We start from the raw sequence: 25,356 nt of genomic DNA, 5'->3' as shown, positions 1-25,356 counted from the left end.
ATTCTTGCTAACCTCCAGTGGTATCTCCTTGCAGGTACTTTTGGCTTTATTTACCCATATTTAGAGGTATCAACCTCTCAGTTTTTTTCATGATGGAGGTGAATTGAACTTCATTTGAGGTGCTCACAGCATTGACAAATAATGGAAAAAAAAACAACAGCAACATGTCTCAGAACGAGTGTCCCTGTTACTGGGGATACTGTTTTTTTTTTTTTCGGTGAAGAGATCGTTTAAGGGAACACTTGTGTCTCAGAATGATCTCACAGAGATGAACTATGTCTCCTCATCTAACTCTCAGTCAGACTTCAAAGTGTACTTCTCAAGATAACTGAGTGTTGCTATAACATCTGTGACATCCGTGTGCTTCAGTGTATAATGGTTAGTGAATATCTCTGCACCTCTGCAACCCACCCCAACCTCTGCTCCACTGTTTTCAGCCTTACTTCTCCAGGCACAGCTTGCTGTCGTTTATTTCTCCTTTTCTTACTGTTCACACATGTAGACACATTCACACCTGGAAGCTACCAAGAATAACCGCAGTCCTCTGCTTGTAGGCAGTTATCAGGTGCAGAGGTGCTGGAGGTACGTCTCTTTGGTCAGCTGTGGTGGAAGAATTTGTGTTGCTGCTTGAGTAGCCAAAACAAATAGGGAAATGTGCTCCTTAGCACAGGAGGTATTTTGGGCCTGTCCCATTTCTACCCCTTAAATCTTCCACTTGGTATGGAGTACCCTCGTTTGTGAGATAACCCTTGATGAGGGAAGTGAGAAATATTTTTTCCCTAAGAAATGGGACACCACTTCATGCAAGTCAGCGTGGCCAATGTACAGGCATACATCACGCGTAGTATCAATGCAGTGAAAATGCCGCCTCCAGCGCTTGTGTTGTGGCGTGTGCTTTGTTTATTCTTCTCTGTCTGATGAATCAATGGAGAACAAATGCTGAAAACAGGAGGCGCCTGTGGCGTCTTCTAGTTCTGATCTCTTTTGTTCGGGTAGGTCGATTGGTTTAAATATTTTGACGCTGTGTTCAACCGAGTTGCTGATGAGTTTACGCTAGTCCAACCATCTGTTGTTTGTATAGCCTACATTCCAATCATACAGTAAAAAATTGTTTTCCAAAACTTGCCGAAGTTGCTGACCACATCTTCCACTTTGTTGTAAGTGTGGGTCAGAGCTCCCTTGGGGTCTAGGGCGGATTTTAAGTGTTGGAAACCACTTCCACTACCTCTATTCTGTTTGGGACACCGCTAGCCTAAACGTGAACATGCACGACCAAGCGCAAGTGGGTATTTCTAGGGGAAGTGTGGGTATTGGGACAGGCCCTTTATCTGATCTTCACAAACTGTTTGCCCAAGATTCATTTTAATATAGACGGCTTTTTACCAGCTTATTCCCACTATACATGACCCCTTTAACAAACTGCTAACGAGAGTCAAACCTGAATTTTTATGCTGCTGTAATGCAGTTATTTGATGCCATACAAAGCTGTCTAAATGAATAAAGCTGAAGCAGTGAATTCTTTTATATACTCTATATCCACTAAGGGTTCATTATAACCCCAAGTCGATTTTTGGGGGTGACTTCTAGCCCTCTCAGCTATCACTTTTGTACTCAATTGCAAAGATAGCTGGACAGGATTAATGTGAATTGCTGCATTCACATTTCATTTCTACAGTAACATCAGGTCACCACCATAGACTGTATGGAATCACGTTTGTGGACTCCTGTTTTGAAGTGTTGAGTATGACATTTCGGCAGTCGCCATCTTGGATTTTATGAGCCAGAATTACCATATGTGAACGAGAGGGTGGAGATGATACTAGCGCTAGCTGCTAGCTTAGTTAGCATGGTTCATTTACAGCTTAGTTAACTGTGATGATGCTAACACTATGCTTTTGTTAACCAAAAACAGGTTTAACACCATTAAAACAAAATGTATTTACTGGAAAAATTTAATATCTGATTCCTTAGAGGGCCCTTTAGTACAACCAAATGCTAAATAAGACTTTTTTTAAGGCAACCAAGATGTGACTTGTAACTTTAATAAACAAAAAATCACACTGAAATAGCTACAGCTATGACTATACCTGTGCTCTGTGGATCTGGGGTTACACCACACTTGTTACCTAACCAATGTTGTTGCAGTGATAGCAACTTGCCAACAGATGACACTACTTGTTACTCAAAGCAGCCACGCCCTTAATTATGCATTACTTTAAGCCTCAATAAAATTTAAAGTGGTGAGTTATGTAAAAGGGGACGTGCTGGTGCAGTGGCATTGTCACCTCACAGCAAGAGGATTCCTGGTTCGAACCCGGGATGGCGGAGCTCTTCTCTGCGGAGTTTGTGTGTTCTCACTGTAGCGTGGGTTTTCTCCTGCTACTCCGGCTACTTTCCACAATCCGAAGACATGCAAGTTAGGTTAATTAGTAACTCTAAAATGCCTGTAGGTGTGAATATGAGCATGAATGATTGTCTGTCTCTGTGTCAGCCCTGTGATTGTCTGGCGACCTGTCAAGAGTGTACCCCGCCTCTTGCCCAGTGTCAGCTGGGATAGGCTTCAGCCCCCCTACAACCCCTAACAGGATGAGCGATTTCGGAAAATGAAAGAATGAATGAGTCTTGTCAAATTCACCCCTGTACAGTGGTCTTGAAGGGGGAAATTAGCTATAGAGACTGGAGCCACCCTCAAGTGGCCATTTGAGGAACTGCAGCTTTCGGCACTTACGCATTGGCTTTATTTTTTAGCCTTGGAGGTTGCTGCTTGGTCACCATTTTCTGGTAGCCATCTTACATATACTCACTTACTCAACAAGGCACTGAAATTGAATTTAAACTTAACCTTGTTTGTTATATATTTATACAAGGTCTGGTATAATTTTATGGTTTAGCAGAGACGTGTCTCAGAAGGTGACAACCAGGTATTAACTTGTGATCAGTGGTTTAAAGGGTCAAACCAGATTGAATACATGTTCAGTTCAAAGTGCTGTTAGTGACTCACACAATGGCAGCACATATTTAGTTGTCAAGGTGAGGGCGGATAGTCACAGGACAACTACTCAGGGTATGGCAGTCTAGAAATGTGTTCAGAGTTTTTTCCCGTATATTCACCAATTAGTGCAAACACATGTAGACAATATGGACATGCTGACAAACACAAAAACACAGATGTACAGATGTTGCTCATTTACAAAACATACTAGGACACAGGTAAGTAGCAGGGGACAGCAGGCGAAGAAAAGCGCTAATTTATACCTCACCTTAATCACACACACGTCACAAGCAGCCAGTGTACTGACTGCACAGATATATCAGCTGCCACAGCAAGTGTTTGTTTGTCTTTATACAATGATGGACTCATCTCAAATCTTACCAGAAACTCCAGATGTTTCTGTTATTTTCAGGCTCATTTCGCACCGCCGACAGAAAATCCTGTCTGTGTTTGTATCCACTCGACAATCTTGTTTACAGTCCTGTCACCTCTATAAATCACATCCAGTCTGAACCCACTTTAAGGCTATCTCTTGTAATATGTGTATGTGGCTGATCGTCAAGTCCGTCCAGAATTAGATCAGCGAACTCTCACAGAGACGCTGAACCGTCTCCTTTAACTTGTCTCACTATTTGCAGAGCACACTTTCCCCCTGACTGTTTGTTTCTCTGGAGGGTGGAGGTGAACTGAAGGATGGGTGCATGACAGGCTGCCACTCAGCACTCACTCCTACATCTGTCCCGTCCTTGTGCATTAGTGTCACATGTGTGCTTCGGCACTGACCTGCTCCCATAAATCAGCTGGGCCGGCTCCTCGCTTTGCTCCCTCGCCCCGCACTGCCCTCGCTCCCCTCCTCTTCCCCTCCCTTTTTGACTCTCCTTACCTCTCAGCTCTCCTCATCTCCCCTCTGCCAGCATGACCGAGTCTAGTTCTCTATTCTGGCAGTGCACCACACCTGCACTGCGGCTGTCAATCAGCGGGCAGGAGGGAGGAATCGGAGACTGCGCTCAGTTTAGCATGTTTGAGGCCGTGTGGGCATGAAGTGTTGCCTAAGGAATCCAACCAAGTGAGTAGTTGTATTCTCGTCACACCCTGTCTCCCCTTCTGTCTTCGGCAAATTGCCTCTGCTATATTTAAGCAGCGAATGGTATGAATTACACCTCTTTGTGAAAGCTCCACTTTTTCAACATGTCAAGGAAGTTTGAGATCTTACTTACTTTATTCTGTTCCTGACTGCAATCTCTTTCTGTGTCTTTCTCTCTGTACGTGTGTGTGTGTATCTCTCTCTACCATTTTTCTTCCTTCGTCTATGAAATGAAAATGAATTTGCAGCGGGCAGCAGCAGGTATGACAGAAGCAGAATTTCAGGCTGCGCTCTGTTCTCCACTCTATTACCTTCTAATGATGTCTGAATGTGAAATTGTCTTCCTTATGTGTGCCTGAGACCCCCACCCCCCTCCACCCCCCACCCCCTTCTTCTCATGCACTCTCTTGCACTGTCTTGCACTTTTTTCTTCTTTCTTTCATCGCCTCAGAATCACTGTAGAATAGCTGTACAGGTGACTGAAACAGGGCCATTATTCTGGAAAGCTGCTTAGTGCTTTAAAAAGACATCTCATCCTCGGCCAGACAGCTAACTTGAAGTTCCAATAAAGCCTGATCAATCCAGACAACAGAGTGCCCCCGTCAATGGACAGACACTGGCTGAGTCATTGCTAACTCAGGGCCGATGCTGCCAGTCTCGCTTTAGCCTGCTCAGCATTAAGAAATTATTTTATTTTACTTGACAGGAGGGAGAGTGAAATATTTAAACACAGACGTGGCTAGTGGTCTAACAAGCCGACATAAATTTTACTAAATAATTGCTCATGGAAGCTAAATGTTTAGGTGGGGATTTACAGCGGGGAGATGAGTTTGTGTGCTTCTCTATCTGGCCTGTAACGCTCCCTTTGCATGTGTAAAGTCCACCTGTGTTTATTAACTGTCATTTGTTGGTTTTTATGCCTCCTCAGTGGTGGCGGCCAAGGCCAAAGGCATACTGCTTTGTCCGTCCCTCTGTCCGTCTATCCGCTGTCCCATTCTTGTTCACGTAATACCTTAAAAAAAATTACTGACTGATTAGAATTTGGTGGTTGAATGTTGAAGGTCACTGTAACATCACATCCATCCTGGTCTCAAGAACACCTTTAGAGATTTTTTTCAGACACAAACATTCACTTAAGTTCGAAAATGAACTGAAGGTCACAGTGACCCCCCAAAACATGTTATTGGCCATAACTCAAAAACTCTTATGCTTATTATGAAAAAGAAAATCACACAAATGTCTAATAGGATAAAATAATAAAACGATAATATTTTATATCCCCGAAGTCACTTTCACTGTAATATCATAATGTTCTACAAAAACACCATTATTCAACTCGAGACACATTTGGTAAGACACTGAACTGGTGACACTAATCTTGTGTGTTCACCTTGAAGCTTGTCTGATTGTGTAGATCTTCTCTCGTGCAAAAGTGATGCACCAGAATTCATAAATAACCCATGTCATTGGAAAGGCTGCAATCACGTGACAAATGCGCTGATGGCAGCAATGACGGAAGCAGTATAAAGAGTGAAAGTTCGCAGATTTGGGTGGTGGATGGGTCAAACAAACAGAGGACTTTACCCCAGGAGACTGGTGTTCATGTCCCATATGACACCATGACACCAATGGAGCTTTGAGGTATTTTAAGGTGCATTGTCACGTCATCAAGTTTAGTTTACCACATAATTTTATGTTAATGTAAGGTTTACAAGTTAAGTAAATTCTTGTGTTTTAGTAGTTTGCTAAAAAATACATTTGCAGTGTTTGTACAGTTAACTATTTACACATTTACATATCTACACATTAAAATATTCCGGCAGCATCGTTAAACACTTAATTTTCACACACATTTACCTCAGTCTAAGTCCTCCTAGCTTCCCATCGGTTAGTTAAGAGACATGTGACCCATAACAAGGAAGTGTAACCAGGAAAGGTGGTTGTTGGGAAGCTGCTGAAGCATGGAAAATAGGGAAGTGCTGCTTAGAGAACATCCGTCTCTAACGTGTCAACCCCTTGATTCTTTTCCTAAACCAAACCTTCGTAACTTTACGTAAGTACCTAACTTTGTGTTAATGACGATGCCATTCATGGGGCATTCATTTGATAGGTATCATATGAACTAGTGTATGTGCGTTTTTATGCCTCCACCTCACTGACTGTCGAGAATGGGACAAGCGCGAGTTGTGATCATCCACTTGTACTCAAGGCTGAACTGATCAGAATTTGGCGGACAAAGGTTTCTTTGACCTCCCAAGACATGTTTTTGGCCGTAAGTCAAAAGTTTAAAGGCTAATTATGGCAACATTTCACACAAATGTCTAATTGGATAAAATGGTGAGGTGATGACCTTCTATGTCCAAAAGGCTAAATGTCAAATTCACAGTGACAGCATTATATTTTCAGAACTCAGGAACAGAAGGGGAGACATTTTGTCAGACACTGAATTGGTGGCGCTAATCTTGGGCATCCATCTTGATGCTGATTGCATAGATCTTTCTTGCTCTTGGGGGGCAAATGTGTGTACAGCATCCATGTTTCAGAATATGTAGCTTCCTCGCAGCAACATCCATATTCTAAGCATTGTCACCTGTCATGGCTATATATGAGTGTGGACAGACATGGATGTAAACTGCATCTTGACTGATTTGTGGAGGCATACAACCAGGAGGTGGTAATTCTAGTAAGTCATGGCTCTCAGTTGAGCCCACAGAGAGAAAATCCACTTGAAAACCCTGTTATCTGGGAGAGACCTTGCATTTCAGGCCCATTTCAGTATTGACTTTGGTATTGACTTAAGGTGTGTTTTTTATTAGCTGGTGAAACTCTCTTAAATCACTCTCATTAGACATACCTGCGGTTCTCTCTTGGTCATTTGCATTTTTGGAATCCTTTGTAGAATTCAGGCTCAGTGACCTTGGTCTCATGAAGTTATACCCGTTGTGTTTAATAGCATGATTTTTATATTCTCTGTTATATCCAGCATACTTTCTTTGGGTAGGTTGGACAGCTTTCCTCGTTGTTCCCTGCCTCAGATAATAAGACAGCGGCTTGAATGATCAAATGAAAAAGACGTACCTGGTAAAAGTGTCACGGAGACAACATCACAATTGCAGTTTTTGTGGTCACAGAACTGGGATGAGAAACTTTGTGACAAAAATCAGCAGCTTAGAATCTGATTTCAACACAGTGGCCTGTACTGACAGATAAAAAGAACAATCATCTTTGTGCTGTCTTTGTGTAGGAAAATACTTGTTTAGCTCACCGCATGCTACGTCACAGGGTTCCAGTGTTCCCTCCGCACAATGGAGCGAGACATGAGCAAAATCCGTCTCAGACACCTGAGTGCTTAAGTCTGGGCAGCCATGAAGGATCAGGCCATGAAAACACTGTTTGACTGACATTTATTTGTTTACCTCACATTGTTTTGTGCTTTGTAGCCCAGTACTAGCTACATACAATTTGTAGCTCTTTCAGCTTGCAGAGAGAGACCTGAGGGGATAAAAGGAGACGCAACACCCGATGGCTTGTGGAAGGCTCATTGAGAGTGTTAACTTTTGGCAACTTTAAAGGCGTCTGCAGTCCTCTAGTCAACAGCCAGTGAGACTGAAGTCCCTTGTTTCCACATGTGTGTCTTAATAACACAAACCTGAGTTTGAAATATAATCAGTTTAAAATGTTTCCCCACACATTAAAGGCAAATAATTCTTTATCAAAAAAAATCTGAGCATTAGGATTTAGGACACATCCATTTTTCTGATTCAACAGTTCAAAAGACAAAGATCTGAATAAAATTTATTTTACTCAATTTAATACAGTCTACTGGTACCAGTTTCTTTCTGAAATTTTTTAGTTATTTTTGCACAACTGTCTGCAAAAAATAATTTTTTGTTCTTTTCAGAAACAATGTCACTTTTCTGTTTTGTGTTTTGAATGTGACTTGAGCAAATAATCTCTGCCTACTTTAAGTTTGCATGGGAACCACACCTCCAATCACACCTGTGAGTAAATGTCGACATTGGTAACATATTTACCACTTGTCAAAATCACTCAAATTACCATACAGGGACGGAGGCAAAATGCAAATTCAAGCATCAAGATGTGTGATCTGACATGTTGCAAGGCCTTAAGCAAACTATGTTCACATGATTTATATCAAAGCTGAAGACAGGACATTTTTTAGCTCTGTTAAACTTAAAATTATGCATTCCCAGTGGAAATATGTGCACAGATTAGTCAGTATAGTACCATAACACAAAACATCTGTCTCCTTACCTTTGTTAAAAGATTATGTTTTAATGTGTTAAACTTTTGAACACCTTCATTAAGTCATGGACAGTGAGTTTGTCTTGTGGTTCAGCAGAGTCTTGTGCATTTGGAGGTTAAAGGAATGCTTCACCAAAAACCTCTGATTTGAACATCAATCGCTCAGCCCCTGCAGGTTTAAAAAAATGCCTCTGAAGAGTTTGTAGCTTCTTGTTCCCTTGCAGAGAATGGCAGGTGCAGTGGGCTTGAATTCATGTTTTTTACAATGAATTCCAACCCCGACCCAGTTTCAAGGTGAAAAAGGTTCATAGAAGCCTTTCATACCACTCCTGCAGCATAATACATTCTTCTCTGTCGATTTGTATGTTTGGTATTCATTTCTTTTTTTCCTTTATTTAACAAGGTAAAAGGCTTATTGAGATTGCAATCACTTTTTTTTAGGAAAGGCAAAACAAACTGTAATACGCTAAACAAAACATAGTCAAGAATGTCCAACTGTTGCCCGTATACATGCCGCGCTTTTTCAGCTTCAAATTTATTGTCTTAAAAGCAGATGTATGGTAGACGCGCTCAAAACTAAGAGTGACACCGTCGCGGCACACAAACGTTCCCAAGAGTTTTCTAGGGCCTGCAGCTGCGCCCTGATATAAAGTTCAACTTTTGAAAAGCGGTAACGCACACTGCATGTCATGTGATGAGGAGCCACCAATTACCGCCAGTAGATATCTTTCCTTTCTTCTGTTTCTTATGCCCTCTGAAGTTCATCTGTCACACAGATAACATTTTAAGCTGAAAACACTATTTACAAAACAACGCCTGGAAGACCCCTGGATTTCTGGCAAGCAGTCCATGATACAGTGCTGGCTGTGGTCGCTTAGCAACCTCAGATGCAACCTGCCTCAGCGCCCTTGAGTGTTGGCACAGAGGAGGCACAAGGGTAGAACCCAGCGTCTGACCTCGTATTTTTAAGGCGATTAAAGATGGAGATGGAGACTGGGATGATAATAAAGATGAATGAAATGACAGCTCCTCCAAAACATCTCAATCTCCCCCTGCCGGCTGGCATAAACCCTGTTCCTGCCATGTTAGTGGACACATAGGCCAAACTAAAAGAGTCCACGCCAAATAATTTTTTCCCATAAAAGATATTTGTCATTTTAGGTAGTTCTTACCACACTGCTGTGTTCAAGTTTATTTACTCTGATAAGTTTGGTTTTAATAAGTCATTTGAAGCTATAAAAAAGGGGTGCGATGTTATAATTGACAGCTGTGTGTGCTGATCTTTGTGCTTGAGATTGGTGGCACTGCTTGTGATTGGTCGGCGGGTGTATGGGCGGGAACTAGAGATTGCAGATATCACTACTGTGCAGACTCTGGCTCCAAATGACGTTACCTGCCCAAAGTGGCTGCGGCCAGAAATGTCAGGGCTTCATTTTTGTACAGTCCGAGTAAGTGGAGAAGCATTGTCCATCTGTATAGACAGCCAATGGGATGGACATATGAGTGTTTGGAATTTATGTTAACATGCTAAAGTATATTGTGTTAAAAACAGATTGTTTCATAGCTTCTTCTGTCGCAAGCAACAGACCTGACCAGTCTAAAGGAGTGTGTGTTAAGTTTTTTGATCATGATGTTTTAAAGTATTCATGATATAACCTGACACATACACTCACATCACCACTGCTGCCTCTCTATTTCTTTTCTTCGTTCTGTCTCTATCACACATGCACTCACAGACACATTCATCTAAGATCTGCTCTCCCCCTGTGTCTGAGCGTGAATTGGCACCAAAAAGCCCTCACTGATCAGAGCCCGTACTGCTCATGCCTGATCCCAGTGGAGCTCCCACACATTAGTGGCATTTTGAGCGTCACAGCCCACCTAGAAGCGATTTACTGTGAACAGGCTGTGTGGTCGTCTCAACCTGACCTGAATGTTGACGCGCAGGCTGAAATCATAAAGCCTCAGCTTACTGGACTGAACTGCTGTAAAACTACAAACAGGCAAGCAGCTGTTCTGACAGAAAAAAAAGTATCATGACGTATTAAACTTAAAGTCCCATGAAATGAAAAATTTCTTTTCCTTGTTGGTACCCTGTTTGTCTGACTGTATTGTTCTGCTTTCTGTTTTTATAAAGCTCATCCTCAGCTTATGCCAAAAATGCGCTTTTGCCTATTTTATATCAAAATCTCACACTTTGCTGCCCTTTTGTGATGTCAGATCTCTCCTAGTAAATTTAACCTGATTTTCTGGATAAAGTAAAAGATGATACGAAAGTCTTGTGATCCTCCATGGCTACCGTCAAGGTCCATTTGTTCAGCGTCAGTTCATCTGCTGTTGGGTTAGATTTAGTGTTTAAGTGATTTCTTGCTTACTTTACTTAGGAAGCTTATTCTGTTTTGTAACTGCAGATGATATTTATTTTTTTTTGTTAAAATGCCAAATAGTTAAATCTTTGCTTTTCCAGTAAACAACTTACCAGGTCTGTGGGATTGCATGGGTATTGATTTCTAGTTTTCATGAGGTCATTATAGCTTGTGGTAGCATGGAAAGAGAATCCAATACATGTTGCAGCTAAGTTGAGGCTGCGCTCTGTAATCAGAGCTCGACCTGCTGTCTTGTTTTGGGGATGGAGGCTTAAACATCTGGTGCAAGCTCCTTTTTAAACCACCTGCACATTTATATTTGTTTAAAAGTTTTGCACTGTTCTTTATCCATATTTTCTCAAACAGAATGTTTTCCGCACAGATGACCTGTAAGCAATTATTTTAGCATTCATAAATAGCTGGAAGAAACAGCTCAGACTGAAAATTGATCCAGTTAAACTACTGTAATAACTGCTACATACATCCATCCTGGCCCCCTGATAAATGTAGCACTTTATTAATTATAGAAAACAATTTCCTGTGAATATGAGAGTTGTATTCATTGCATTTGTCAGCACAAAATAATTAGAAAACACTAAAAGTCTGGCTTGACTCTGTAAATGTTTCTTTTGTAATGTTTTTGTCCCCTGAAATGTCTGATGTTGACCACTAGAGTTTTGGTTTTTTTTTTCCACGTTTTCTGTGTATTCCCAAAAATCTGAGATTCAAACGTATAGCGAGCAAGCTAGTTTAGGTACGTCACTAATACCAAAGCCACTGTCTGATATGGGAAACACATATCAATGGGGGAACAGATTTTGACGCAATACTAGCAAAGAAACTTGAAACCGTCAGGGCAGAGTAGACTTGTTAGTACAGAGAGCAGAGTTAGCATTAGCATAGTGAAAGCATGGACGGCCATCATGACACAATTTGCAATTTTTGTATGTGAACTGGTTAGCTAACAAGCTAACAACAAAATAAATGACGCTAACTACACTTAATGTTCTTATACGTCTGCTAGTTGCCAAGTTTAGTGCTCAACCAACTCCTTACTTGAGTCCGACTGAGGCTACATGTATAGCTGAATTTCTCTGATGTTTTCTCCGATGCTAACATAAGCCATTTTGATTGCACTGCTCTTTCACCTAGCATTAGTCTCTGTAGATACAGTTGATGTTATTGGGAGCGCTCACAAAATGTCACGTTCTTTCACAATGGGGAAAACAAAGCATTAGCTATCATGCTAAAATGTTGCTGTGTGGCTCTCTGCATGCCAAATAAACTATATTTTTTTAACCTGGACCCTATTTTCCAAAGGTTTTTGTGTCTGAGTGACTAATGGGAACAACATTTTTAAAAAATTGGTCCAGTATTGAGCGAGGCTGCAGCAGTGACACAGGCTGCAATATAACGTTAACCATTCGCGTTGTGTTTGTGCCGTCAACATACAAATTTCACTAAAAGTGCTTGTTTTTGCCACTCAAATGCTCTAAGTGTCCGGCAACATTATAGAATTGATTCCCACAGAGACAGAATTTCTTGTTAAAGACTAACATCCTTTTTGTTTAACCAGAAACAGCCCCATAATTGCTATCATTAAACCAACCAGACTCCATTTAAAAAAACAGTCATTTTATCATTTTAAACAACACTTTATTAAAAGTCGACACAAACAAAGTAAAACTCGAAAAGACATCTTGGTTCACTGTTCAACAATCACCTACTCTGCTTTGGTTTAAATAAACCCTAATTCATCCAGTTAGAGGTGATAATATGCTGCCTCTATACACTCTTAAATTACTGTTTATTCAACTGGAGTCTGGTTAAATTGGCGATGGCAATTTTGGGGCTGTTTCTGGTTAAACACAAAGGATCTAACGTTCATTTCCCTTCATCCAAACAGTGTGAGGTTGGTTAGCCACTGGTTAAAAAAAATTATGAGCCGTTCCACTGTGTGTAATTCCTGTTTGATAACGTTGCAGCATAACGTTAGGGCTAATGGCAGTAGGGTATTTTGGTAAGTTTAATTAACCATAGCTATAGTGAATGTAATAGTGGCTCTTTCCAGGCAATTCAACCAGATAGAGGGTATCGGGGAATGACACTTACGGACATTTAGTTGGCTCATTCGTCCAGGCTTTTATATGGACAAAAATCAGATTCTTCAAGCAACAGCGGTGACTCTATGCTAGATATGACTCCTTGTTGACATTAACAACCACGCTTTTACAGCATTTCTGGCTGGGGGAAAGGACTGTTTTCCCCCTTGCTAATCTCGCCCCCCAACTATGACTGGACATCGACTGTGTCTATTTCCACACTTTGTTTTTTACCAAATCAAGAGAAACCGTAATGTGAAACCTGAAAGTGGTATTCTCTCAATGAGGAAGAAACAGTAGATCTACTCCTGGCCCCCTTACAATGTTTTATTTTGTGGGAAAAACTTGTTGAACGAAATACAAATCATAACAGAGCATTTTTACACATTTTAAGTGTGCCTGGAGGGGAATGTTAGGTAATAAATAAAAACATTTCTTGGAGACAGGGTTGCAAAAACATGCGCGCACATTGTTTTTCTGGCAAAGGGAATGCATTTTGGTTTAAGGTTCAACTTTACCATCATTACACAATACAGAATTTCACAATGAAATGCAGTTGCAGCTCCTCTATGCTGGTGTCAAATCCTAGTAAATACTAGGTTCACTCCAGGGCCTCAACAACAGAAACTAGCTGACCAGATATCAAATGATGAAAGGGAAAAACCAACAACCAACTAAACCAGCAATAATGTTTATATTCTGTGCTGTTTGGTGAAGACTTTGTGACAACATGTTAAAAATTCAGAATCAATCCATCTGTGTGTTTGTGTGCACTTGTCTGCTCTCTTCCAGGTCAGGGCGTCCTGTCAGTTTCATGGTGGTCCTCAACACTCCCAGCCCCCTTAGTAAGATCTCCTGGGTCAACCGTCTGCACTTGGCCAAGATTGCTCAACGTAAGTACACACACACACAGAGACAGACAGACACACACACACACACACACACACACACACACACACACACACACACACACACACACACACAGAGGCACGCATACAGAGAAAGGATTACTATGCCATTTCTATTTAAACAGGATGATGTAATGCAATGAAATGTAATAACAATGTTTTAAGTCAGGGGCTCAGACACATCATCAGTGTTTGCCTCACTCTCTATTGGCTAAGTGCACAACTGGTGTTACGACTTATATAATCAGAGGAAAAACGAGACTCTCAACTGGGTCATCTGAAGTTTATGTGCTGAGGAAAGAGGCAAACTTTTTAAACAACCTTAAATTAATAACCTGTCTTCTAAAATACCATCCATCTATTGTGAAAACAAACATTACTCATTGTTCAGGAAGGACAGTGTTGCCACATGAGGACTTGAGTCATTTACTAGGTCTTGAAAAAGCTTTAGAATTCCTTTTAAATTCTGTACAACCAATCATTTATAAGGTTTAGTCTCCTTCTTTCAAATTTTGGATATCTCACTGGTTGTGGAGACTCAGCAGTGGTCAACATTGATGGAGGAAAAGAATGGCCAGGCCCTGCCCAGCAGGGAGCAGCACAGTTCTTTTTTTTATCTTCCTAACCTCTTTCCTCCACTCCATGCTTTGCTCTGCCCAGGCCCGAGCCTGCAGTCTGACCACGCTGTAGTATAGGAGGTCCTCTTCTCTGGGCTTCATCAATGTGTGCTGTCATCCAGTGGCAAATAGAGAGACGGGACTACCGAGGACATTAATCTGCTTATTTGGCCATGATGGCACGCATATTCAACCCACTCACAACCCAATCCTTCCCTACTCTCTGCGTCGCCTTGAGCGCTCTTCCTTGTCACACACACTTTATTCTGTGTTTGTTGTGCATGCGGTATGTCTCTCAACACTGTGCCTGAGTGTAGCCCCAGTCATCTTGTTGTGGTCTCTCAGATCCCAGAGGCCATTGCTGTGAGCGTCAGCAAGGTTTTCAGATTCAAGGTTTCAGAGGAAGTCGTCAGAGGTGGTGAAAGGACACAATTAGATGTCTTGCTCAGATGAGTACGGTTATAGGGAGGATCAAAGACCCTTGGGCTCAATGAAGGTCAAGAGAAACCAAGAGTGTTTTGTACTTTACAAACATTTTGCTTCTTTGCACTTTGCCTCTCCTGCATCCCCTGCATCTTGAGATTCTCCATCCTTGCACATTACAATCAGAAACACACACAACACTGGATTCTCCCCTCGTTCTACTGGCCTACCTTTCACAGTGGGTGTATAGAGGTGCATGAAACATACACTACGTCTGTAGATTCTCCACTAGAGCTTGCAGTATATGGTTTGTGTCAGAGTGACATCAAAAACATCCGGCTGAGCACAGAGGATGCTGTGGCTGCAGCGAAGCGCAGCATTCCCAGCCTTTCCTTGTTGCTCACACCTTTATCAGCAACACAGCAGGCGTACTGATGAGGACAGTCGCATAGTTAGAGCATGCAGCTCTCCTCCCCCTATGGCTGCTGTGTGAACGTGGGTGATATTCAAGACCAAATCATGCAAGATATCCATACTGTCCCGCAAAGGCTAACCGCACTAACAAAGCTAACACTGAAACTGAAAAAAATGGCTTCAAAGCTTTTGACTGTCCAGTCAAATGTGTTATAGTAAGATAAGTGGTAATATGCTTATTAAATATGGATTCATGAAACAATTTTTATGCTGAAAACCACAATCAGTGATAAAATTTCAGTAACTGTATTCTGCCTTTGTATTATATTACACACCTGTATAGGTCAATTCGTTCTTACTCCCACCTCGTCAAATACCAACGCTTGGTTAGGGATCATACTGATGCACCAGCAGCCTTTAGTGGCAACATAAGAGGCACTGGGTGACAGCATTTTTGGCACTCCAAGCAACTGCTGGAGTATAGAGAGCAAGAAAGTCCATATGGGGCGGATGGGAGTTGAGGTGAATGGGTCTAACAAGCTCAGGACATTCATCTGGGAGAGCACTGTAAGTTTCCCGTGTGAAACAAAAAGTCATTTGAGGTATTTTAATAACGTGGTGTGTTTGTATGTGTAGCTAACTATGCTAGTGACATATGTTATGTTATGTGACATTACATTATGTAAGTGATAAATATATATGTATTTTAAGCCAAAATGTTTTTTCTAAACCTTACTACATACTTTTACTGCTTTAATCTAACCATGTACTTTTGTTACCTAAGCCTAAAGATATACTTCTGTTGCCGTAACCTAACCACGTACCTTTGTTGCCTAAACCTGATCTTGTACTTCTGTTGCCTAAACCTGATTTCTTACTTTTGTTGCCTAAGCCTAACCACATACTTTTGTTGCCTAAACCCACTTTTGTTGCCTAAACCTAACCACATACCTTTGGTGCCTAAACCTAACCAGGTGCTTTTGTTGCCTAAACCTAACAATGTACTTTTGTTGCCTAAACCAAGCCACATACTTTTGTTGCCTAAACCCACTTTTGTTGCCGAAACCTAACCACATACCTTTGTTGCCTAAACCTAACCACATTGTTGCCGAAACCTAACCATGTACTTTTGTTGCCTAAACCTAGCCACGTACTTTTGCTGCCTAAGCCTAAACATGTACTTTCATTGCCTCAACCTAACCATGTACTTTTGTTGCCTAAACCTAGCCACGTACTTTTGCTGCCTAAGCCTAAACATGTACTTTCATTGCCTCAACCTAACCATGTACTTTTGTTGCCTAAACCTAGCCACGTACTTTTGCTGCCTAAACCTAAACATGTACTTTCATTGCCTCAACCTAACCATGTACTTTTGTTGCCCAAACCTAACCACACACTTTTGTTGCCTAAACCTAACCACATACTTTTGTTGCCTAAACCTAACCATGTACTTTTGTTGCCTAAACCTCGCCACATACTTTTGTTGCCTAAACCTAACCACATACTTTTGTTGCCTAAACCTAACCATGTACTTTTGTTGCCTAAACCTAAACATGTACTTTCATTACCTCAACCTAAACATGTACTTTCATTACCTCAACCTAACCACGTACTTTTGTTGCCTAAACCTTGCCACATATTTTTGTTGCCTAAGCTTAAACATGTACTTTTGTTGCTGAAACCTAACCACGTACTTTTGTTGCCTAAACCTAACCATGTACTTTTGTTGCCTAAATCTTGCCACATATTTTTGTTGCCTAAGCCTAAATATGTACTTTTGTTGCCTAAACCTAACCACGTACTTTTGTTGCCTAAACCTCGCCACATATTTTTGTTGCCTGAGCCTAAACATCTACTTTTGTTGCCGAAACCTAACCACGTACTTTTGTTGCCTAAACCTAACCATGTACTTTTGTTGCCGAAACCTAACCATGTACTTTTGTTGCCTAAACCTCGCCACATATTTTTGTTGCCTAAACCTCGCCACATATTTTTGTTGCCTAAGCCTAAACATGTACTTTTGTTGCCGAAACCTCACCATGTACTTTTGTTGCCTAAACCTAACCATGTACTTTTGTTGCCTAAACCTAACCATGTACTTTTGTTGTCTAAACCTAACCATGTACTTTTGTTGCTTAAACCTTGCCACATACTTTTGTTGCCTAAGCCTAAACATGTACTTTTGTTGCCTAAACCTGATCCCGTACTTCTGTTGACTAAACCTAACCACATACTTTTGTTACCTAAGCCTAAAAATATACTTTTGTTGCCTAAACGTAACCACATACTTTTGTTGCCTAAACGTAACCACATACTTTTGTTGCCTGGACGTGATCACTTACTTCTGTTCCCAAGGGCAGGAAACAACTACATTTACTGAGATTTGCTTTGGACTTTGGTTGGATTTTGTAGTTACTGCAATTTTTACACCGTTTTCTCTAAAGCAGAACAACATTATCAGAATGTTTTGTCACAGGATAAAATAGATATCAAAAAGTTTAATTTAGTTTGCATCTTAATGATGACTAAAATTGTAGTTACTGCCTTTGTAGATCAGCTGTCATACAGACGAGGAGCCTCATACTGAATTAATGGTGATAGAAACCATTATTATTAAGAATGACTTGAGGGGGATTGAAAGTATATCATTCTAACTCCTTTTGCTCAAAATAATTAAATAAACTAGAATTTATCAAGCATTCACTCCGGAAGAAAACACCAAATAAACATTTATTGATCTTACACCTGGAAAATACAACCTGAAAAGCCTGAAGACAGGGGATATGCTATCAAAATGTAAATATTGCACATTGTTTTCACTCTCATATTGATTGACTGGATAATAGTACAACTGTCAGCACCAATCTGTCTTTGTCTGATTTGCTATCCTACTGCCTCGTAGCCTCGAGTGTTTGTCGCAGACATTATACTCCTGTGTGTTAAGATAAACATGAAATCTTTTGTTCTTTCTTTGACTTAGAAAAGTTTCAGATCACTCCACTGATGAAAGAAAATTGACACATCCAAGGTTGTAAGGTTTTAGGCTTCCAGCCAGCACTGCTACCCAGGGCAAGTTACCATGAGAACAACAGTTAAATAAGCTTCGATTCCTCCATCACCAACATGACAAGCAGCTAAGTGTACGGAGAACAAGGTTTGAGGTGCAAGGAATAAAACAGCAGAGCAAGGACAAGAAATAAAATAAGAATTAGAGAGAAATAAGAGGAGTTGTGGCAGTTAAAGTAAGTGGAGTAAAAAGAGAGGAGGGGATGTATTACAGAGACACTCCCGCTGCAGTCAAGACATCAAACAATTAGACTGTTTCTATATATCAAACTCAAGACACAGAATAGAGACTGTCTTTCATCCTGAAGAAATATTTCACTAAGATATTGATTCACTCATCTCCAGTTAAATTGATTGACAGCACGTATTTTAAACAATTTCAGGATGTTTCCTTTTCTCCCAGACAGTTGCTCTGCCATACAAATGCTGGTTTTGTTGTTTCACACTCTAGCTATGGACGAAACTTTCATATCATATACGCTTTATCATATATCGCCTCAGGTTTTAAATCCCTGCTGTCAGTGTCTGAAATTAACACCCACCAAGCACCAAATGTAGGTAGATATTCAATTAGCAAGTGAATTTTGGAAGACTGTCCGCCATACAGGCAGGTAAATGTTTGTACCAAAATAGTCATGTAATAAAAAACAATGCTGAGAGTCTCTATTGCGTTTTGGTGTCATTTTGGGGTGCAGTGCACTGCTTCTCCTAATCTGCCTCTTTGCTGTCACACACAAACATGTGCACACGTCTAAGCAGTGCTGCGAACTGAGCGTCTCGAATGCCCCTAGTTTTGTGGCACTGTTTACCATAAGGAACATCAGCTGATCCGCAAAGCTATCACTTGCCACAGGTCTACTGCTAGCTACCATCGTGCCCACACTTATAAAGGTGACAAAATATTACATGGAGGCTCTGCAGTTTAACCAAAACGGCAAACTCTTTATAGACCCTTTTACTGTTAGCAAACAGTATGACGTTATTTGGTAGGCGGGGCTTAGCTGGAGGCAAAACAATTCTCCAGACATTAGCAAGCCCTAGCTAGCAGGTTCTGTTAGCTTGTTTTAGACAGTGGAGGAAAAAATACTCATTCTGAGTGCCGATTGCAAATGAAATTTGTAACGCTCTCGGAATGTACTGTTTGGTTATCCAGAGCACCACGCTCTCAGAGTGGCAGAGCGTTACGTATATCGAAAAATACAATGCTCCGTATTTTCGACGGACAGGACTCCCATTTTATTGTAGAGTGTCAGACTGAATATACAAACACATCATTTCAGGTCACTCCCTCTGCGGGACCGTGAGTGTCACTTGAATAAGTAAACACTGACCAACGGGACCAGACTGGCTGACCCACATACTCTCATTCAGTGGATGGATGATTTGACAAGATGGCCGGCTTTGTGGTTGATTTCTATACCAGTCTTACAAGAAAGGACGACACTTGAACAGTTTTCTCCAATTTGTTTCGCTATCGAAGCTAATGTTATCTACTGTGCTAAAAAGTTAGCATTATGGAGAAACAGGAACAGGAAATACTTTTTCCCTAACCTGATATAAAGTGTGCGCTACATATGTGAGCATTTTTGATGATCGCCTCCATCCAGTTCTTTTGTCTTATTGCATTTAACCATAGTTCTTTGTTTTTATTGATGGGCAGTGGCGACTGGTATGTGTTCAAATTTAAGCTTTGAGCCATGACTCCTTGTATTCTGGCTCCCAATAACACAACAAGACGACATTTTAAGACTCCTATGTAGCCTACAGCCCTATGGTGGTGAGTCGGGTTTTGCCCCCAGCTAACAAACTGACATCATTGTGACTTTGGCCCTAAAGGGGTCTGTTGCCTCCCTGTTTTTCAGCAGCAGGGCATTTGCTTCACTTTTTCCATTCTTACCTTTCACAATAAAAGCCCCAGACATATACACAACATCACTGGATACCAGAGGGAACTTAGTGACATGCTGAGACTGTGGTCATGACTTGAGTATTCAACATAATACCTGATTAACTCAATGACATGTACTGACACAAATGTATATGCATTTTATTGTTTTGGGTTTTTTCCCTTGGCCAGTGAATCAAGTTAAATTCAGACACTGCCTGCAGTCTTAACCAATCACAAACATACATGGAGAGAGATAACACTGATTGTAAGGCAAGCAAATAGAACAACTTTAAACTTTGTCCTGTTTTTTTTTTTCCAAGGCTCTTCTCAAGGCCCTTTCACATTTACCCTTTTTCTCACAAGAATTTATATGCATATTCACAGGCGGCAGCCCACACATTGTCAGTGCTCTCTCTCATGGAGCCTCGCAAACTAAGGTTAATGGAAATGTTGATCATAATTAGCTAATAAGAGTGTGGAGGCCATAAACACAAAGATAGCAGCTTGTTTACTTGGAACGAGTGGCAGAACATTTTCCTGTAACTTATAAAATGACTAACCTGCCTGTACAAAGCTCATTTATCTATTTTCATAGCTCCTTATCCTTTATAGGGTGGAGTAAGCTTGTCTGAGCATGCGTTGGAGTGAGTGACCCCATACACAGGAATGATGGTGAATGTCACGATATGTAAAGTCAAAGGTTTTTCATGATGTTTGATGTATATTTGGTTATACTTTGAGTAGATGCACGCTTCCTTCTGTGCGGTAATACAGTTGGTAGGTGTAGTGTGGTAGAAAGAAAATTGTTCCTGCATGAAACGCCTCACAACAAGGTCCGTTGATTATCATGAGTAAGTGGGTCATGATCTCTGGAAAGAGACATTTCTGTTGAGTTTTTCAAATGTTTTTTTTTTTTTTTTTTTTTTTTTGGTGCTTTGAGCACCACAAGCTGAGTGCCATCTTGTTTCATTATACAGAACAGAGGGCAGACATCTCTACATCAGATATCGCCAACACTCAGCACCTCACAGACTGATAAATAGCACTACAGGTAAAAGGACAAATATGTATTTTAGATTTTGGGGTGAACTGTCACCTTGAGAAAACTGCATGTTCTGCTGCAGAAAATTTCAAAGGTTTGGAGCTGAATCAAATCAGATAAAATCAAAACTACTATTTATCTGTAAGGAACTTAATTCATGTAAAAACATCAGTGCATACACAAAACATTAACTAACACACAGTGCAGCTTAAAATAGTTAAAGATGTCCACCTACACACACACACATCTGCAGGTCTTAAGGTGTGTATGTGCCTTATCATTTTAATGTTATACTAGAACCTTGTGTTTTTAATTGCCCACACATTTTAAATGAGGTATTTGAAAATATTTCATTGTGAATTAAATAAATACAGTGACATGAACATATCATTGCCAATAAGATCATCAATGACTCCTCTCATGTACGAGCTGCTGCCCTCTGGAAGTAAATTCACCGTGCCTCGCTGCAGACTGAACAGATTTAAAAATTCATCCATACCTTTGTCTATAAAGCTTTTAAATAATGGCAGATAAAGCCAGAGCTGGCATTGGATTATTATGATTTGCTGATTAACATTTTCATAGAGATATTTTTAGTATATAATGTTATTTATTTATTTATCTCTTTGGGTTTCTCATGTTCATCTTGATCTTGATATCAGAACTTGTGAACAAGTTAATTGTGATTTCAAAAATGGTTATTAGCTGCAGCATGTCGATCACACTTAATACTTTTCTGATGATCACACATACACGGCAGCCTTGTCTGTGACCAGCTGGCACTCATAGAATCATTCATATAACAACAAATGGTAGAGACGAGGGCGGGGTGATGGATTTCATTGAATCCCTTGGGGAAATAGATCAGCACCAACCTGGTCAGGATGACAATTACATGTTAATTGTATTACACCCACACTTTGCCTTCCCATTTAACCAAATGTAATTACAGTAAGTGAGTTGTTGATTTAATTTCACGGATGGTGTACTGTCATCGAGGCCTCCTCGTCATTGCAGGCGGAGGCAGGCCTGCCCTATGCTCAAGGGAGACCTACAGTTGAATCGGCATATCAAACGCACCGAACCGTGGTCTTGTTTAGTTTGAAATGGGTGCCGTGCTCCGAAATGTCCCTGAATGGTGGACACCACAAATAGCTAATGTTCCCATGCATGATTTAGTGAGTGATTAGACATCACAAAACTCATTTTCCCAGACACATCTTCACACCAGTGTTTATCCTGTTACCTCCATTTAGAGGAAACACAGTGATATCCCACTGCTGCACTTCATAGCCTTCCCAGTGCCACATGTGTGGATATCAGCGGCTTTTAGTGAGATTCCTGCATGCTGTATTAAAGTCCTATCACTGTATTGCCCATTAACAATGCCTTGTTAATGCTATGAGGTTTTCTCTGAACCCTTGTGGACCTTGAGCATTTCCATAAAATTTTGCAGCCCGTGGATTGTAGTGGTTTTTAAAAAGGTTTAACTGGAGATAGTTGTACTTTAGCAGGACTGGTGCAGTGCCCTCTTCAGAGCGGGGGCCGGTTGCTTGGCCTGTGGTTCTGCTGCTTACAGTTTTTTTTGAGAACCTTTCATACAAACTACTACACACTAAACACTGCACTTCTTTGGTTCTTGAGCAATACAAATGGGACCCTTATAGTTATAGATTTATTGTTATTTTTACATATGAAAATTATTAAATCATGTTGCTATTCTAGCTCATAATACCCCAAGAATAACATAAAACACCCCCCAAACCATAGAAGACTATGCAGCTCAATAGAAATACTATTTACTTACTGTGTACTTGAACTGCTGCTTAAGAGGAAAACATTTTTTCCTCTCAGACACAACCTCAAGTGGAAACCTAGGTGTTATTTTAGATTCTGACCTCAATTTTAAAGCTCATTGTAATCCATTAACAAAAGCAGCATTTTATCATTTATGCAATATAGCTAAGGTACGACCTCCACTGAGCCAGAGACATGCTGAGAGGCTTGTTCATGTTTTTGTTTCCAGTCATCTTGACTATTATAATGCCCTATACACTGGCCTACCTAAAACTGCCATTGCAAAACTACAGACCATTTAGAATGCTATTGCTGCCAGGGTTATAACACAAACTAAAAAGAGAGACCATATGACTCCTGTTTTACATAACCTACACTTGCTCCCAGTATCTTTTACAATTGATTTTAAATTACTTCTATTGTTTTTAAGGCCTCGCCCCCTCCTATATCATAGATTCCCTATCACCTTATGTCCCTCCACGAACCCTAAGATCCTCCACAGCTGCTCGTTTTACTTACACCCCAAAAATATGGAACTCCCTGCCTTTTAATATTAGACTTGTTGTCTCAGTGGACAGTTTTAAAAGATGTCTTAAAACATATCTTTTTAATGTAGTCTATAACTAGCAGCAGTCTGTTTTGATATTCTTAATATGTATTCTTTTTATTTGATTAATTTATTGATTGATTAATTTATTTATTCTTTATAAAATTTATAAATAAAATTAATTCAGTCATTCATTGATTTAAATGCCATATTTACCTGACGGAGACATGTTGCTAGTTGCATTGCAGATTCAGATTTTACTGGCAAATATAACAATTGCATTATTATTCATTAGACTCTACAACATGATATCAGAGGTGAAAGCTCCACCATTACAAAAGTAAGTACATGGTGCAGCCTCTTTCACTCTTTACTTTACGTAAAAATTTAAATGCATTACTTTTACTGTGTGGCATTAATAGTTTACTTTTAATGATTAGAAGTTTTTCTTAAGGAAAAACAGTTTTGAGTACTTCTTTTAACACTGCCAGTACCAATATTCTCAGTTAGAGAAAGGGTGAAAAGTGAAGCGAGAAGGCGTTTGCCTGGGGCCCACAAATCATCAAATCTGCCACTTCAAAAAAACCCACTCAAATGGCAGCTGGTGAAACACACTTACCAAAGTGATTAATTTCCAAATACGATTATTAGTTGCTTGCTTTGACATAACCACCACGATATAAAGTAGAACATGGATTTAATTAACTGAGGTATTTTTCCAACGGTAACGTTATTAGTGTTATAGTTAGCATGTCCAAAAAAAACACCCAAGCTGTGGCTCCTCATGGTCGTAAACACTGGTGAAAAACACTTTGCAACGTGTGTTTGACTCTGCAAAGCCCTGAAAGCACCCCTGCTTCACAGACCTATAGAGCGCTGTTTGGTTGTTTATTCAAAATGTATTAATATTGAATGTTTTGCGTATCTAAATGGCACCAAATTTGACACCCCATGTCCTTGGGTCCCCTGCAATACACCCACTAAGTGTGAAGTAGGTTGGATGAACGGTTCTCAAGATATGTGAAGGACACACAGTCAGACAGAGATTCCTTCCTTTGTAGTTAAATGTTGAAGCAGCTCTGGTGGCCAGGCTTTACATGATATAATGTGGCAGCCAAGCCTGGTAAAAGACATTCCCAGTAAACAGCATTTGTCCCTTTGTGAGTGCATGTGGTGTAGTTACGAGGCCTTGAAATAGAAAGCGAGAATTACCCCACGGTGGTGCTTCGCCAAAAGCCCCGGGGTCCATTAATAACCTGGTGTGCCACTGCATCTTTTATGCCTCTCCGAGTGGCCCTACTGTTTCTGAAGGGTCTTCGTGAAATAGCCAGAAGCATTTCCTAATTAATGGGTTTTCTCACTGCAGAATTAATTGCTTCCTACCATGCAGTCCCAGCCCTTTCAGACAGGGTTAAGGCTGCAGACTTTGATGGCCCTCACAAGAAGAACAAGAGGCCGTCAAATCATGAGAGATTGCTGCCGAGATGTTGGAGACAGAAGCAGAGGAATGAATGTGGGCAAAGAGAGGAGCTGTTGAGGTCGTGTGGGCGTAAGTGTTTATGCGTGTGTGTCTGTGTGTAGAGTCGGAGGAGGGGGTGAAAGGATGATTGAGACAAGCAATCAGTCCCACTGCAGGGAACAGAGGGCAGGCAGGGGGCTGCTGCCTGTGGTTACACTGCTAAGTGTGCTGGTCTCTCGCTTTTTCCCCTTGCACGCAGATCAATAGATGAGTGGAGTGTAGCTCGGAGGTTCTTGCACACACTCTGACACGCCTTCTTAATCCACTGTGTGATAACCTGTGCCATGCCGATGTATACCGCACAGGGGACAAGCAAAGGGGGGGA

The 25,356-nt window shown here is 40.8% G+C and overlaps 1 protein-coding gene across 2 annotated transcripts in view; it reads left to right on the top strand.

The window, feature by feature from the left end:
* arhgef10la (Rho guanine nucleotide exchange factor (GEF) 10-like a) overlaps window positions 1–25,356 on the top strand; it is a 169,033-nt gene that overhangs the window by 71,344 nt on the left and 72,333 nt on the right. For both annotated transcript variants that reach the window (XM_033627803.2, XM_078170616.1), the window contains one exon: window positions 13,603–13,703. In XM_033627803.2, coding sequence (XP_033483694.1) covers window positions 13,603–13,703 — 101 coding nt within the window. The remainder of the gene's footprint in view (window positions 1–13,602; window positions 13,704–25,356) is intronic.

Source organism: Epinephelus lanceolatus, chromosome 1 (assembly GCF_041903045.1).
Source record: "Epinephelus lanceolatus isolate andai-2023 chromosome 1, ASM4190304v1, whole genome shotgun sequence".
NCBI lineage: Eukaryota > Metazoa > Chordata > Actinopteri > Perciformes > Serranidae > Epinephelus > Epinephelus lanceolatus.
Note: the sequence above shows the minus strand (reverse complement) of the source record. Positions and strands in the feature narration are given on the sequence as shown.